At 41.9% G+C, this 18,187-nt stretch overlaps 1 protein-coding gene across 1 annotated transcript in view; it reads left to right on the plus strand.

The window, feature by feature from the left end:
- Positions 1–18,187, plus strand: part of LOC140520207 (uncharacterized) — a 54,794-nt gene that overhangs the window by 20,182 nt on the left and 16,425 nt on the right. Inside the window, exons 6-10 of the mRNA XM_072634021.1 lie at positions 2,254–2,645; positions 2,698–2,996; positions 8,851–8,942; positions 9,466–9,521; positions 12,038–12,104. Of these exons, the coding sequence (XP_072490122.1) occupies positions 2,254–2,645; positions 2,698–2,996; positions 8,851–8,942; positions 9,466–9,521; positions 12,038–12,104 (906 nt within the window). The remainder of the gene's footprint in view (positions 1–2,253; positions 2,646–2,697; positions 2,997–8,850; positions 8,943–9,465; positions 9,522–12,037; positions 12,105–18,187) is intronic.

The raw sequence follows: 18,187 nt of genomic DNA on the forward strand, positions 1-18,187 counted from the left end.
CTGTGCTCAGAGGGGGGGATACAAGAAGAGTTAAAAGACAATTCCTGCCTTCAAAGCACTCACAAGCTAATTACTTCATACAAACCTTCCTGTGTCTCTCAATTCTTCATGTCCAGATTTCCTTACTGTACAATAACATTCCTTTATGCCAGGCCTGAGGGCTACCCGAGTCTTACCTTACCTGTATTGCAGGTCTTCGGTTGGCCAAACCGGATAAACGTATGAGAGAAGAGACTTTCCGGAGTCGAACAAGGGTTAAGCTTTATTCAGGATCCTGGTTACAAGTGCAGGGGAAATTCTTCCTTAGGAGGGAGCGAGGAATCTCCCAAGGAGGCAAAGATCTTACAATAAGAGATTGGAAACAGAAGTGTAAGTGGGAAGAGAGGGGGAGGGGAGAGCGAAGAGAGGAAAAGGGAGGAGAGGCCTTCTGTCTGTCAGGGCCCCTCCGCGCTAAGAGCGCTTTCAGGCTTTCCTGACCTAATTAAGCTCTCCCGGCCCTGTAGTTTGCACCTGAATACCGTGCCTGTTAGATAACAATAGGTGTGCCCAGATCCAGGACAGTCTCGAGAGCGGGAATGCTCCTCCCATCACGTATCTCACGGGAAGAGGCGGAAATCCACAAGATCTCACTCCTCAATTCCCTGTTGTTTTATGGGGGGCCTCATGAGAACTCTAAGATTTAGAAGTTCCCACCTTTACCCGCCCGAGACTGTCCACATGGAATTGAGCTTCCATTCCCAACACCTTTACATTCACATAGCACGGTTTATTTTGGTCATTCCTGAATCATTAGGTCTATTATGTGTACCCAGCTTTTCATTATTAGAATGAGCAACTGCTGTATATATTTTGGTACACGTAGGATTCTTCTTTCCATTCATGACTGTCAGGCTATCAGTCCAGTAGTGCAGTCAGATGGATAGAAAGCTATCAACAATTTCCTAACTTCTCTTGTACCATTCCACATTGTTTTCCAAAATAGTTGAACCAATTACCACTATCAGTGAATGTTTGTCCGACCTCCTGTTTCTTCTCAGTAATTGTCATTTATTTTGAAAACTCTTTGTTTATATGTTTTAACTATTTGTCCCTTGGGGAATAGCTCAGAATCATCAATTTTGTGTCAATTTCCTACACATTTTGGATGTCAGATTTGTAGCACAGATGTTCAGTGCCAAGGTTTTTATTATATTCTGTTTCTTTTCTCCTTTTGGCCACGTTGATTTATGCAAAAAGCTTTAAATTTTTGCAGGATAGCAGTTATCTGCCTCCCACATTAGAACTTAAGTTTATTGAGGGCAGGGATCCACTTGGCTTTTGTATTTGTATTTCCAGTTCTTAGCCTAGTGCTTGGCTTCACTTTTTCATTCACTCATTTTTTTCTATCCTGTATCTTATTATGTTTTCTTTTCCTATCCACAGTGAATGGTATAATTAATCTTCCAATCTCCTCTAATTGTTTTGTGGTTTTATATCTTCTACATGAGTTGTTTACTTATTTGAAATTTGTTGCAGTATGTGGTATAAGGATATCAGAATCTCAGAGTGAGAAGGCATTTTCAAAGCCATCTCATCCAAAAAATAGCTGAAAAAGACAACTCATAGCATCCCTTTATGATGTATTTTCCCTGTGGAAGATTCTAGTTAAAACTTTTTCTGCTAGGACAGGATATTAAAGTATATAGATACCTTGTTCACACTCAGTTGACCGAATCATAGGATTTCTAGAAACTATACCAAGAAGTGGACAGAGTTTATGGAGCATGCATGTAATTAAGCTTTTCCACACAACAGGGTCTCAATATTGTTCCTATTTATGAGATGAACCAGTACTTCAATGGTCCCGGCCCAGATGGGGAACACCAGACTGATCGGTTGTATCTGACAACTCAATTCACAATGGGATTTATTTCAACGGATATTTCCGATTCTGCTCTCCTTTGAAATAATGTGCTGTCCAGTCACTGACATCCATTCCTATTCTTTATTATTCGCATTTTTGTGTGGGTATAGAAGCATCTGGCTCAGGATGTGTAGCGGCACTGACGAGGGAAATAAGGATACAATGTGTACTAGGAGAGCGGGAGATGAAAGTGACAGAGGAAGCGCTTGACTGGCAGAGATGAGTGCAGGAGAACGTGGGGGAAGAGGAGAAGAAAATTTAGCAAAGTTGACCAACCTTGCAAAGAAGCATTCAGTGTGCTAACGGTGGACTGGCCCACCGGAATCTACCGGGCATTCCCTTTCTATCAGATCTTTCACACGGACAGGGACGAAGACCATCGGAGATGGGGGACGGGCCTCTCCGTGGTCTCGGACCCTAGGCAGCCTCAGGCCCCTCGGAGCACCCCGACCTCGCAGAACGAAGCCGCAGCCGCTGGGCGAGCACCCTACGGGGCCCCGCAGGCGGTGGCTGCGGAGGTAGCGCGGGCACACACCGACGCCTCCTCCGCTCCTGCCCACGACTCCCGACACCCTCTTTTCTTCCCGGGCAGTCACCCCGCCCCCCGCGTGCCCCGGTGCAGGCGAGTGGGGGTGGGGCGGAGAGCCCGAGGCCCCGCAACGGCGGCAGGAAGGATGCGGGGCTGGCATCGCTTCCGGAGAGTGAACGCAACGGCGGAGGCCGGCAGGGGTTACTCGCGGCGGTAAGCGTGGCCCTGGAGACCTAAAAGGGCAGGAAACTCAACAGGAGGAATAAAAGCCTCTCGAGCAGATACTGAAAGATTGGGTAGTGCGCTTGCGCAGCGGCAGTCCACTGACTACATTTCCCAGGAGGTTAGGCGTCAATGAGTCCTGGAACCATAATCTACTTCCCAGAATCCACCCCGAAGTAACCGCTCTAAGCACGCATGTCCTGCGTGTTTCCATTCGACTAGTCCCCACCCCAGTGCCTTCTGGGAATGGTAGTTCTGGGCTCAGTCAGCGCAGGCGCAGTTCGGAGGTGAGTGGGCGGGGCAGGGCTTTCCGCCCTTACTTCTTCGCGGAGCTCTGTGCAGGTGAGCTGGTGTGTAGGGTGGATGTGTGGGCGCGCACGTACGTGTGCGAGAGGATGAAAGCGAGCGAGTGAATGTGAGTGCGGGCGAGTCCGGGCGGAGCCGGCCCAGGAGATAGTTAAGGCGTGGGGGGGGGGGGGGGGGGGGGGGGGGCGCTAGGCGGGGCACTGTGTGAGTGTGAGCTGCTTGGGGGGAGGGGCGGGGCAGGGGCTCGGCTGGGCCGGGGTCCTCGGTGGGGGGAGGGGGAAGAAGGAGGAGGGAGAAGCGAGGACGTGCCTGAAGGGGAACTTTGGGGGTCATATTGTCAGAGTGGAACCCGCAGAGCCGCCTTCTGTGACCTTCCAGACCCGCACTTCCTTCTCCCCCATCCCCCCTCTCACCCCTTCACCCATTCTTCTTCTCCCCTTCCCCCATTCTTCTCCCCTTTCCCCCGTTCTTCTCCTTTCCCCCTTCCTCCCTTTTCCCCGATCCCCTTTCACCCCGTCACCCCTCTACCCTTCCTCGCCTTCGTTCCGTCCCCTCTTTCCCCTCTTTGTCCGTCCCTCCTTTTCTTCCCTCTTCCCCTTCACTCCTTCCTCTCTTCTACTTTTTCCACTTCACCCCTTTCCCCCTTCGTTCATTCCCTTTTTCTCCCCTTTTGCCCTTTTTTCTGGCTCTTTGCCCCTCCCCCCATCTCCTCCTTCCCCCCTTCTCTTCTCCCCTTTCATCTCTTCTCCCTTCTTCACTCCTTCCTCTCTTCTAGTTTTCTCCCCCTTCCCCCTTCTCTCCCTGGGTTCCTTCGCTTCTCCCCCTTCACCCCTACTCTCTGCTTCCCCCTCCTTCCCTTTTCTCCCCTTCTCTCCCTCTCTGATCTGAGTGCTGTGTTTGCTGCCTAATCCGTTTTCACTGTTTGTGGAATAGCCGTGTGAGCTTAAACAATCTGATCATCGTTTATTAAGCATCTGCTGTGTGCCTTGTACTGTGCTGCTGCAGTCATCCAAAGATCGAGTCCTGTCATAGAACTCAAGAGGTGGAAGGACCTCAGAGGACTTGTAGTTCCATCCATGCCTTCCTTGTTAAAAGAATCTCCACTAGACCTAACCCAACCAATCTCATCCTGCCTTGATTGAGGACTGTCCAGGAGGAGCAGTTTCCCACTTCTCTTGGGACAGCTTATCCCAGTGTTAGACATCTCTCTTTGTTAGAAAGCTTTTCTGACCTCAAGCCTAAATTTGCTCCTTGTCATCTTTCACAGATTCTTAATTCTGACCTCCCTTGACATATAGAACAAGCCTAATCCTGTTTACATGGGATAGACTTTCAAATAATCGAAGATACCTGTTATTCCCTTCTTAGTCTTCCATTCTCCAAACTCAACATGTCCAGGTCTTTCAGTTGACTCTTCTGACATGAATTCAAAACCTCCAACTATTCTGATTGCCCTCCTTTGGACAATCTGGCTTATCAATGTTCTTAACTTCTGTTGGCCAACAGAGCATAACAGATGAGGGCAGAATATGAAGGAATTTTCATCTGAAAGTTAGTCTTCCCTTAATGAAGCCCAAGATTGAATGAACTTTTCTGGCCACCACTTACCTGTGGTCTCATTGAATCTGCACCCCATTAAAACTCCTAGCTCTTTTGAGTCTTGTTCACTGAGTTTTCAGATAAACTATTGTCTTCCCCATCTTCTCCATGTGAACTTGATTTCTTTTAACCCAAGTAGATAAATCTTTATATATTTATTGTTATGGAATTTCATCTTGTTTCATTCAGCCCAATGCTGTAGCCTACAAATACATACTATGCAAAATAAATACATTGTATTTGTGTCTAATGATACAGCCTCCCTGGTTACCCTTTGCAGCGTTGGTTTCACTTTCCATTCATTTTCCCTGGTAAAAGGGGGAGAGTTGGAATACGTATTGCTCTCCATCGCCATTTCTAGGCTCTCCTACCACCATCATTCAGTAACATCTCCTGTGAAGTTCATTCAGTCCATATTTATCACCCAAACAAGATTCTGATGGCAGACCCCCCTCCAAGATGCTTTTCTTTCTGCCTGAGTTTTTCTCTGCCCCCTCCCCCAGCTCCTGCCCTCATACCAGGGGCATAACCATAACATACTGATATTCCTTCAAGCACTCTAGCCTCTCAATTCTCAACTTATTCATTTCTCGTGACCTACTCCTCCACCCCACCTTAGCCACACACAAAGATGATCACACCCTTGATTTTGCCACAGACTGCAAATGAACTACCTCCATGTTCATGAACTCTAAAATTGCTTTATCTGATCACATGGCAACTGTTGTTATTGCACTTTTCAGTCTGTCTTGCAGCCTCCAAACCTAGTCTTTCTCTTCCGTGTGACCTCTGACCTCATGACCCCTTAGTTCTTTCCCAAGCCATCCCCCCTGCTTTGGCTACACTCTCCATCCTTCCATCTTGACCCCTTGTCAAACAGTACAATCCTACACTTTCTCTCGAGTGCCTGGTTCCCTTATCCTGTCCTTGATCTTACCTTGCCAAGCCTTAGCCCTGGATTATCCCCACCATGCACACTGACTTCACTCCGTATATGTGCTGCTGAATGAATCTTAAGAAAATCATGACAACATGCCAGCAAGGTCAACCATGATTGATATTGAATAATCCCACCTGGGCTACAATGCAGTCCTTTATCCCACTCACCACAGCCACTCTTCCAAATCCCTGTATCCCAGACCTCCTCTCCCAGCTGAGAACGTTCTCTCATACTTCAGTGAAGAAAACCATTCACCTATATCTCCCTTTTCTCCTTTCCTCATTTCACATCACTAAGTCACCTTCTACCACTTTCTCTTCTTTATTTCACATGAGGAGGTGGTCTTTGTCCTCGTGAGGCTACCCCTTCGACATGCACCAAGTGATCCCATTACTTCCTGTCTTCTCCAGCAGATTTCTCGCTCTACCATCCCCACTCACTCTGTCTTCCAGCTGCTTCCCTACTGCCTACAAACATGCTTGTGTCTCCCCTACCAAAAACCCCCTCACTTTATCTATCCATTCCTGCTAGCTAACTCCTGGCTTAACTCCTTGAGAAGGCTTGTTTGCAATCAGTGCCTCCACTTTCTTTCTTCTCATTCTCTTCTTAACTCTTTGCAATCTGACTTCTAACTTTATTGCTCAACTGAAGTTGCTCACTCCAAAGTTACTGGTGATTTCTTCATTGTCACATGTAATGGCCTCTCAGTCCTCACCCTTCTTGACCTTTCTGGAGCCTTCAACACTGTCAGTCCCCCTTTTTCTTCTGGATGTTCTCATATTTCCAGGTTTTTGTGATACTATTCTTCTCTGGTTTGCCTCCTTCCTGTCTGACTGTTCCTTCCCAGTCTCCTTTGCTGGATCTTCTTCCTAGTTCTTTCTTGTAACAATGGTGTCCTCCAAAGCTCTGTCCTTGGCCCTCTTCTCTTTTCCCTCTCTCTGTATTGTTTCATTTGGTGATCTCCTCACCTCCCATGGTTTTCACTGTCATCTCTATACGGATAATTTGCAGATTTGTCCAGCCCTAACCTCTCCTGAACACTAGTCTCACATTTACAACTGCTTAGTAGACATTTCAAACTAGATGTTTCGTAAACATCTGAAACAAAACATATCCAAAACTGAACCCATTCTCTTTCCCACCAAACCCTGCCCTCTTCCTAAGGTCCCATTATCCTCCCATTCGCCCAAGCTCACTATCTAGGTGCCATCCGCAACTTCTCACTCTATCTCACTCCTCGTAACCAATCAGTTGTTAAGCCCTATTTCTTCTACCTTTATAACATCTCTCTCCTGCCACCTTCTGTCCTTTGACACCAGGACCACCCTCATCATCTCCCACCTGGACTATTGAAAAGCCTGCTCATTGATCTCCCTAGTCATGTCTGTCCACACGCCAACCCATCTTCTCCTCAGCTAGCAGATTGATCTTCCTAAAGCACAAGGTTAGCCATGTTACCACTCTTTATTCACTCAACTCCTATCATCTCCAGTATCACTGTTTGATATTCAAAGCCCTTTATAGCCTGCCCCCTTCCTTTCTGGTCTTCTTATACCTTAAACTCACTCCACATTCTCTTCAATCCGGAGACCAGTGACACCGCCTTGCTGTTCCTCAGCCGAGACACTGTCTTCTGAATCCACACAATTTCATGGGTTTTCGCTCAGCCTAGAACTCTCTCCCTCCTCATCTCTGCCTGTCCCTAGCTTCCTTCTATATCCCACCTTCTACAGGAAGCCTTTCCTGATCCCCCTTAATGTCAGCGCCTTCCTTCTGTTGGTGTTCTGCAATTTGTCCCTGTATACAATTAGCTTGCCTGTAAATAGTTGTTTATTCTTGTTTCCTCCTCACAGTCTTGTTAGACTGTGAGCTCCTTAAAAGCAGAACCTGCTCTCTGTGTCTCCCAAGCCCTGAGCACAGTACCTGGCACATAGTAGGCACTTAATAAATTGGAGGTGGAGGTCACTAGCTCCTGTGGAGGGATTGGGAAACCAGGAAAAGTACTTGGTATTGTTTTTAAAGAAAATAGGGGACTTGAGGGAGTCCATTGTAGCATAAAGATGAGAAATGGAGTATTGTGTGGAAAAATGTACAGTGAGTCTAGAAAGGGAGGTCCAGACCAGGTGCTGAAGGGCTTTCAGTGCCAAACAAAAGAATGTAGATTTGATCTTAGGAGTGATAAGGAATCATTTTGAGTAGAGGAGCGATATTGTTGGACCTTCACTTTAGGAAAGTCATTTTTGCTGGTTGAGACCATTTAGAGGCCTTTGAGCAATCCAGGTGTGAAGTGACGGGACCTGAAATACAATGGTGACTGTGGTAACAGGAGAGGAGCAAACCCAAGAGGCATCAGCTCAGACTTACAGTTTGCAGACTACTCTCTTCCCTTGTTATAAGAAATCTAAGATGATGTTTGCCCTTTTTCAGTTTTGTGGGACCTCCCCTCTCCATCATTTTTCAGAGTTCACTGAGGTAGTTCAACAGTTACCTCTCTCAGGTCTTTTGGTACCTTGGTGAATCAGGGCCACTCACTAGTGTTGTTCATTCAGTTCTAGTTTGAATGAAACCTATTTGTATGAGTTCTAGAAGTTTTAAAATGAGAAAGTAGCCTAATGAGTATCTCCCCAGTCTATTTGAAATCTTATATTTGTCAGAAATATTACAGTTGGGTGGTGAGAGCTTTCCAGTACTCCTGTTTGTGGATGACATTGTGCTGGTTGCCTTAAGCTCCAGAATATTGAAGAACTTCCTGGAAGAAATCTGTGACCACTCCTTAGAGATTGACCTGACCATCCAAATGGGAGAGACCAAGAGGATGGAGAATGTCCAGTGCTCATATAACAACATATATTTAGTGGACAACCCATACAGCTTTCTAACAGTATGTGTGTATATGTATATACAATAAACACATATATACTACTATAATACATAGTTTTATATATTTATAAGCATATGTATATAGTACGTGTATGGTGTGTGTATATATATATATAGCATATTTAGTGTATTATATATACACGTGTATGTATATGTATATAATTATACGGAGAGAGAAAGAGAGATGTGTCAGCATTCTACCAGAATTGTTTTATAACAGTGAGATGTGGAGTCTTCCAAGCTCTGCAAAATCAGTATTATAGAGAGAGCAGTGGACAGGAACCCGGTGGTTTGGGGAAGGCTGTAACATAGATGAGGAAGATATGTCTGATTCTGGGTTCCTTTTTACCTCTCCCCTCTTAGGACCATGGGGATCACATCCACATGATAAATGGGAGATTCTACCGCAGTGGACTGGTGAGCTACAAGGCAGGACTTGGTCTCCCTCTTGATTTCTTTCTTGTCCTTCAGTTCTGGCTTCTCAAGATTCTGCTCTTCTCCAAGAAAGGAAAATGAAGGAGGAGATGGAAATGAGTTCTGGTCTCCTACCAGCCAGATCTCAGGTGAGTTAGGATTTCCTCTCTCTTGAATTACTATTCCTTTTCTCAATGTGTGATCCCTTCTTTCCCTTGTCCCCTATTTTGTTTGTAATTGCATTCAAGGTCTTGACCATCAGTTTTCCATACCTCAGAAGACTGGTGCTTCTGACAGATGATATAGGATTCATAATCACTATAGCTTGAGGAAATGCTAGAAATCACCCTTAATTTGATTCATGGGGAAATCAAAGCTTAAATAGGTGATGTCTTACTCATATTTACCATTGACCAAACCTGAACTAGAACCTAAGTCTTGACATGTGCTCCAGTTCTGCTGCTCTGGTCCTTTGTACAGAATGTTCCCACTTGCCTCCTGTCTTTACTCTGACTTCCCTCCCTTGAAAAATTCATCTGTTTGTTCTTAGTACTGAGGCAAAGAAGTCTAAGGCCTGCTGCCTGTCTTTCAAGTTTTGTTGACACAGAAAAATATACTTACAAGAATTTGAAAAATAACCATATTGATAAATTTTGTTTTGATGCATCATAGATACCCATGAGTTACTCCCTGTTGAATCCCCTACAGTGTGTAGTTTTGGAAAAAAGGTAAGTAAAACAACATAAATGAGTGATTATGACCAATAGTACATGCAGCCTCAGTCCTTTAATGGTTAAAAGAAGGGACTGATCATAAGCTATTACTAATGTCATCCATTGTTTATACATTTAGAATTATAAAATACCTAATGAGTCATCTGGTCTAATTACCTTTTTTACAGATAAGGAAACAATCCCAGAGAGGTTAAGTAATTTTTTTCAGGGTCTCAGGTATATATATTGGTATAGCCAGAATTGCACATAGGTCCTTAAACCCCCCAAACCAACATTTCTTTCCACTAATCAATACTGTTCTTGATCTCGTTTGCCATTTAAATTTATTTTCTTACAGTTGAAGTAGTTGTGTATATTGTTCTCTTAATTTTGTCTTTTTATGCTGTTTCATATAGATACCATATTTCTTAGAAGCATTCCTATTTATCATTATTTATAGCATAGTAATGTTCAATTTTTGAGATGACAATTTGTTTTCATTTTTTTTCCTGTTGAAAATAGTGTTGCTATAAATATTTTTGGACAGATATTTTCTTGCTGGCAATAACCTCATTTGGGTGTAAACCCAATAGTGGGACCTGATAACTGGATCCAAGCATGGGAAAAGTTTTGTAAATTATCTTGCTTAATTGCAAAGTATTTTGATTGTACCAGTACATAACTTCCTAAGCAGTGAAACATCCTGTTTTCTCACATCCCCACAAACACTTGAATTTTTTTCCATCTTTAGGAATTTAATATGTGAGTTCAAAAAGCTCAAAACTTCTTTGAATTTGAATTTCTCTAATTACTAGCAATGTTGAGCTGGTGGTTGATAGTTTGCACTTCATATTTTGAGAAATGTTCATATCTCATTTCTAAATTTTCTTTTTTTAAGTGAGTATTTATTTTCTCTCCCTCATACTTCCTTTCTCCCCTCATAAAAAAGTAGCAAAATTCTTGTAACAAATATGGATAGTCATGCAAAGCAGATTTACACATTGCTCATATCTCCCTACGTATGCTTCATTCTACATCACCCCTCTGTTAGATCTGTAGCATGCTTCATCAGTAGCCTTTTGGAATCATGGTCAGTCACTACATTGACCCCACTCTGAATCTCTCATTTTCATTTGATCTGTGTGTATTGTGTATGTGTTTTAGGGTTACAGTGTATGTGTGTCTGTGTTTGTATATGTGTATGTGCGTGAGAGAGAGAGAGAGAGAAGGTATTTTCTGTTTTGATGGAATTGAAGTAATATATTTTATCTTTTGTTATACTACCTTTTTTGGATCTGATTACAAGTTTGTTCCCATGTCCTTTGACTCATTGACTTCCAGCAAATTCAAAGACATAGCATTTTAGAATATGAATATTCTAAAGTGTTCATAGCAGTCCTATTTTTTTAGTGAAGAACTGGAAACAAATTGGGTTTCCATCATTTGGGGAATGGCTAAATAATTTGTGTCATATAAATGTATAAAAACAACAAGTATAGGGCTTCAGAGAAACACAGGAAGACTTGTATGAATTGATGCACAGTGAAGAAGGCAGAGTCAGGAAAAAATATACACAATGACTAAAACACTGAGAATAAAAAAAAAAACAATTAAATAGCTGAACTTAGATTAAATGCAAGGATCAATCTTTGTTCCAAAGGATGAAGAATAAAACATATCTTCTTTTTAATAGAGAGATAAAAGACTGTGGTTGCGTATGTGTCATACCTTGTCAGATTGGGTTGCTGCTTTTTTTTTGCTTTATTATTTTTGTTACAAGGAGAAGTAAGATGAAAGTATATCAAGAAATGTCTATGGTATAAAAAAAGGCCTCAATAAAAATTTTTAAATTATCAACTTCCGTAGTTGGGACGGAAATTTTCATTATCTACTTTTTACAGTTTAACTTATGTAGGATTTATCTGTAGAATTCATTATAGCATAGCCACAAGATGCTGGTTTAAGCATATTTTCTGCGAAACTGCTCTACAGTAGTTTCAGTAGTTTGTGAATAAAGAGTTCTATCTCAAGTACTTTGTGTTCTTAAATTTGTTAAAAATTAGGTTGCTACACATACTTCCTTCTAACTTTATTTTTCCAGTCTCTTTCACTGGTCTCCTTTTTTGTTCAGGACCAGATAGAGTTGAGAATTACTGCTGTATAATGTAAATTAAAATTTGGTAATGCTACCTCTCGCCTTAACATTCCTAGAGTTGGTTTTTATTTTTCATTCTTTCTTAAAGAATTCTTGACCTTTTCATTCACAGAATGAATTTTATTATTATTTTGTCTAGATCTATGAACTATCCCCTTGGTAATTTGAATACTGTGGCATTACATTTTTAGATGACTCTGGATAATACTTCCCTTTTTTTCTCTATTTTATTGCAACCTAGCCTTGAAAATTCTTTTCACTTATTTATGACATTTTTTAAACCAGACCTGTGATTTCATTTGTATAGTGAACTCTTGATGAGTAAATGCTCTCTGCCAATGCTGACTGGCACCTTCTCTACCACTTGCTACCTTAGAATACTGCCTGGTGTCCTGAGAAGTAAATCTACCTGCTCAGAGTCCCATTGCCAGGATGTGTTGGAGGTAGGACTTGAGCCTAGATTTTTCTGGCTCTGAGACCAGCTCTCTGTCCATTAGGCCAGTCTGCCTATACATATATATACACAAATACATAGATACATGTGTGTATCTATACATATATAATATAAATACATAATATATACACATCTTATGTGTATGTATACAAATATATATGTGTGTGTGTGTGTGTGTGTGTGTGTGTGTGTGTGTGTGTGTGTAAATGGTAATCTCTGGACAGTTTTTTTTCTTTCAAGAAAGGGCTCTGACAGAAGTGTTCTCCAAGTATCATTATCTCCAACACAAATAGAAGACCAGGATGACAGAAAATTAAATAGACGAGACACAGGGAGCTGCCTAACTAGGGCTTGTAAAAGCTGAAGCTTACCAGTCCTGCCTCTGGTTCTTACCCTGGAGACACAAGGGGATCCAGTTCAGACAGCCACTGACTGAGGGGCACTTCTCATCCCTGGAGAGGTATACGAGGTGACAATTAGATAGGGCAGATCTTGGCTGAACATCCAAAACTGACAGAGAAATAGACCAAGACCAATAACATAAGCCAAGAGAGATTTTACTTGTTACCAAAGGGAGACAGATTTTGATCTCTCTGAGCAGTGTTCCAGTTATGCAAAGTATAAATACATACTTTTATTCTCAATAAATGTTACTGCATCAACAAGGAAAATAACAACAGTCAGAATATTTTGTGAGTTTTGGACCTATCTTGGAACATTTTTCTTCAGGTACAGTTTCTACAGCTGAAGTTGCTAAACTAAATCAGTTTGCTAATATTGATCTTTGTTCGATATAGTTGCTTATTCTCCCTTGTCAATATTTTCTATCAAAAACAACTGACCTAAAACATCATTTGAAGAGAGATAATTTAAGAATTGTCAGACTCCCTGAAAACCCTGACCAAACAAAAAATGTGGATGCAGTATTCTAAGAAACAATAAAACAAAACTGCTTCCAGAATGTAAGGTGAAGACTAGAAAGAATCTCCAATCACCTACTAAAAGAAATCTCCAACTCAGAACATTCAAGAATGTCATAGCTACTTGGTGAATTTCCAGATTAAAGAAAAATATTGCAAGGAGCCAGATAGAATTCAAGAACCAGGGAACCACAGTCAGGATCACAAAAGACTATGCTGTAGCTATAGCAAAGGTAGAAAACCTTGTAATATGGCATCCTAAAAGACAAAAGACATTGAGTTTTGACTAGGAGTAACTTACCCTGCAAAACTTGAACATATTCCTACAGGGAAAATTTAACTGTTGATAAACTAGAGGATTTTAAAGAAGCCCTGATGAAAAGGCTGGAGCTGAGTATCAACTTTCAAATACAAACACAACAGTCAAAAGAAACCTACAAAGGTAATATATTTGAGCAATTGGAAAGAAGTAAAGAATGATGAAGTATTTACATTCTAAGCAGGGAAAAAAATGATTAACCATTTAGAATCCTAATGTCTGCAAGGGTTACAAAGGTATTCAGATAAATAAGACAAATGCGTTACCATTTTAAGAAAAGAAAAAAGGAGGGAATTCACTAGGGAAAAATAATGACAAAGAGGGGAAGAATTTACTATTTAATATGAATGGAGTGTTCAAGAAAAAGAGTCTACACATATGGACCAAAGGATAGAGGAGCATGCTTCTCATGGCCTCATTCTTACCTGAGCCAGAGAAAGAAAGGTGAGCACACACATACAGTAAATTTGTACAACAAGAATACCATCAAGAACAGAGAAAGGAGAGAGGGTAGCATAAAAGGGAGAACAGATCAGAGAGGGAATGCTCACAAACAAAATAAATGTCAGCTTTGGGGACCTCATCATAAGGGAAGGGTAGATTAAAAGTATGGAAATGTTGAAACCAGAGATCAGGGCCTGGGCTTGATGAGGAGAGGAGGAACAGAGGGGTTGGAACAGACTGCTTCTCTTTACCCGCTTTGTAAAGAGAGGGAAAAGAGGATATGATGGAAGGAAATATACAATTAATGATATGAACTCATCCATAAAATGGAAAGGGGTAGCAGAATAGATTAGAGAGTAAAACTCAACAATATGTTGTTTACTAGAAGTGCATTTGAAACAAAGACTCAGAGTTAAATTGAGGTGCTGGAGCAGAACTTATTAATGATTCAGATGAATTTTAAAAAGCAAGGGTAACATTCACAATCTCAGACAAGGCAACAGTAAAAATAGGGAGGGTTAAAAAGAGATAAACAGGAAAATGACATTTTCTTTAATGGCATTATAGCTAACATATTTAATATATGAACCAAATCACATGATATTTAACTTCTTGAAGAAAAATTAGTTGAATTACAGAGAGAAATAGATAGTACAATTATAAGAGTTGGAGATCTCAATGTGACCTTTTTGGATTTAGAAAAATCAAAAAACAAGAAAGGAAATGAATGTAATTTTAGAAAAGTTAGTTATGATTGATCCTTGCCTATTAATTTGTAACAGAAATCTACTCATTTCTCAACTGTGCATGGCACCCTTAAAAAATTGAACCTGTGCTAGGGCATAGAAACCTCATAAATAAATTTCCACTATATGCTTACCTTTATCCTCCCCTTCCAGCTCCCCTGTATGTGTTGCCTTCTCCCATTAGATTGTAAGGTCCTTGAGGGCAGGAGCTGTCTGTCTTGTTTGCATGTATTTGCGTGTCCATTACTTGACCTGTGCCTGACATATCATAAACACTTAATAAATGCCTTATCAAGAAATGTATTTGTACTAATGAAAGAGATGATGTTTAGGAGTGGACTCTAGAAGGGAAGGTGCTTTTAATAGGTTTCTGAGGGGGGCAGAAAATAAAATAAGGGAATAAAGGAATATCTTAGAGAGTTAATCAAAAGACACACAGGTTACACTTTGGGCTTTTTTAGTTCCTTATGCACTGCTGTAGACTAGTCTCCAAAATATAACTTAATCACATTACATTAATGAAAGCTAGATTTATATCAAATTAAATCTGTAACTCACAAATATGAAAGGAATTTCTCAAGTCTTCACTGTAACACCTTGATGCATGAAATAAAGTGCTAAGAAGCATATTTATATACACACTGTTATGTTTCTAAATGGTAAGCAACAACCTCCCCCCACTTCATTGCAAAGATAAGGAGTTGTGGGTATGGAATATTACATATATTACCATATCTTGTTGGCCCCAATCCCAACCATGTTGTGCCCCCATCTTCTCCTTATATTGCCCAGAGACTCTAAATCAGTCTCTCAGCTCACACCTTGGGGAATGCTTTTTTGGTTGGTTGGAGTTCACTATATCTAGGTAATGACAGGCTCAAACATAAGCATTCTGGTCAACTTTCTGTCTTGCCATCCAGGTGCTGCCTATCTCTCACCCAGCCTTCTAGCTATTAACCATGGTGCTGTGCTCCAGAAGAGCAGGGCCTGCCTTTCTTCTGTATCTGCATTCCCAGTGCTTAACAACTACTTTTAAAAAGCTTGTCATTCACATCCTGTCACAATTAGTGGCTTGTTTGGTTTTACTGATCTGCTTTTCTATTTGTCTCTTTAAATTTTTTGTAATAAAGAAAGGTTTTCTGGTAAGGTTCAGGGTGGGATGCACTTGGAAATGAACTTAATGTAAAAACAAAAGATAATGATTTAAAATTGTTGTGTTTGTCCTTCGTTTTCTAAGAGGACCATGACATTAGGGAAATGATGACATAACTTGCAGTTGACTCTGATATGAGTGAGGGAGATCTGTGCAAGGTTATTAGCCTCACTTTCTCCTCCAGAGCCATCTGGGTCTAATGGCCAGATACTCATCAGGATGACTGGAGAAGACCCAGGATGCAGTGGAAGACTCTGGCCCTTTTTAGGCTAATGCCTTTTCACTTAGAGTAAGGTTACCCACATTCAGTGAAAAGGCCTCTTTAAGAAGTGAGTCACGAGATGGCCCCTTTAATTAGAAAAAGGAAAGAGAAAAGAAAAAAAAATCAAGCTGGGAGGGGAGGACCCTCAGGATTACTGTTCCAAAGAGAAACAGTTACCATTGACATTCACTCTAGACAGGAGGGCCCAAAATACAGCCATTAAGTGGAACTTTGGCAGTGATCTATTGTGGCCCAATCTATGACCTTCAGAGTGAACTGGGTTTAAAGTTTTGTCAAAGACAGAAAGAAAAGAATCTACTCAGTACACCCCAAGTTAACTGGGCAGCTTCCAGCCATCAAAATTTACCTTTCTATGGAGAGGAGAGGGAGAGGGAGAGGAAAGCTGAGTTACCCAATTAGCTGGGTCCCCATTCAGGCAGCTCAGACTAATCACAGGTTGTGTTTGTCCTGTTTTTGAAGAGGACCATGACATCAGGGAAATGATGACAACTTGCAGTTGATGTTGATTTGAGTGAGGGAGGTCACCAGGCCTACTTTCTTCTCCAGAACCATCTGGGTCCAGTGGCCTAATATGCATCAGGACGACTGGAGATGGCCCAGGATAGTTTTCAAAACAAAACATGTGCTAGAGGAGACAAATTTGGAAGCATCAGGATATTAATTTTGAAGATGGAGAAAGGAAGAAATGACACTTCCAAGCCATTTCAAAACCACGCTGCCCACATTGCTCCACCCTCTCCTTCTCCTCCTATCTGAACTCAGACACTGCCTCCTGGATCCTAGCTTGATAGATGAGCCTTTACCTTACCTTGCCTGGAACCCAGATCGCCACAGTCTTCCTGTTCATTTCCAAACCAGGTAGCTACCAATGCCCACCATTCTGCCTCTTTCTAGTGCTGTATGTGGACTCTGGAGGAGAAGTGAGACTGGTGACCTGCACAGCTCTCCCTCACTCAAAACAAAGTCAAGTGCAAGTCATGTCATTTCTTTGATGGCATGGTCTTCTTTGGCAACGAAGGACGAACACAATCCTGTGAGTAGATGCAGCTGGCTGAATGGGGACCCAGCTAGCTGGGTAACTCAACTCCTCTCCTGTCTGCCTCCCCCTCCCCTACCTTCTACTCTCCAAAGGAAGGTAAATTTGGATGGCCAAAAGATGCCCAGTTGACTTGGGTTTTACTGGCTCCTTTGCTATCCTATCCTGTCCTGTCCTGTCCTAAAACCTTAAACCTACTGCACTGTGAAACTGGGACTCCAATGGGCCCCTGCCTAAGGGCTCCTCTGGACCCTTCTAGCTTTAGAGTGAGTATCAGTAGTAACTGTTGCTGGTTGCCACCCAGCCTGATGTTTTTCTTTCTCTTGACCTCATTAAAGGGCCATGCCCTGGCTCCTTCTTAAACAGACTTATTCAACGAATGGGCATTGCCTCACCCTAAGTGAGTAGCTGCAAAGACCTTGGCCTAAAGGACCCAAGGCCTCCCACTGCATCCTGGGTCATCTCCAGTCATCCTGAGGAATATCAGGTCACTGGATTCAGATGGCCCTGGAGAAGTGAGGCTGGTGACCTGCCCAGCCCTTCCTCACTCAAAACAAAGTCAAGTGCAAGTCATGTCGTTATTTCTCTGATGGCATGGTCTTCTTAAGTAACGAAGGACGCACACAGTGCTCTATTTGATTTTCCCTAATAAGAACATGCATTCCTTGAAGGCAAGGACTCCTCTACTTCCTTATGTTTGTATCATGTGTTTTGTACAGTGCCTGGCCCATAGTAAATGCTAAATAAATGTTTTTTTCATTCATTTATTCATTCATACATACCAAATGTTTAGAAAGAAATCACAGATGCTACACTTTTTTAATGTGAGGAGGCAACAGCGCAGTGAGAAAAGCATTGGCTTTGAAGTTAAATAGCCTGAGACCCAATCCTGACTCTGACACTCACCATCTATGTGACTGTGGGCAGGTCATTTAAATTTTGTGGGCTTCAGTTTCCTCAGTTGTAAAGTGAGAGGGTTGAACTAGATGACCCTGAAGGTCCCTTCCAGCTGTAACTCGGTGATCCTATGGGTCTAGGAATTACTAATTCAAATGCCTATTTTTCATGTTATGTTAAATTTGAGAATCTTTGATAAAAATATGATACTTTTACAAATTATTTTCTACAGTGGAACACCATATTCACACCCACAGAGTTTATCATAAGGTGC

Source organism: Notamacropus eugenii, chromosome 1 (assembly GCF_028372415.1).
Source record: "Notamacropus eugenii isolate mMacEug1 chromosome 1, mMacEug1.pri_v2, whole genome shotgun sequence".
Taxonomy (NCBI): Eukaryota; Metazoa; Chordata; class Mammalia; order Diprotodontia; family Macropodidae; genus Notamacropus; species Notamacropus eugenii.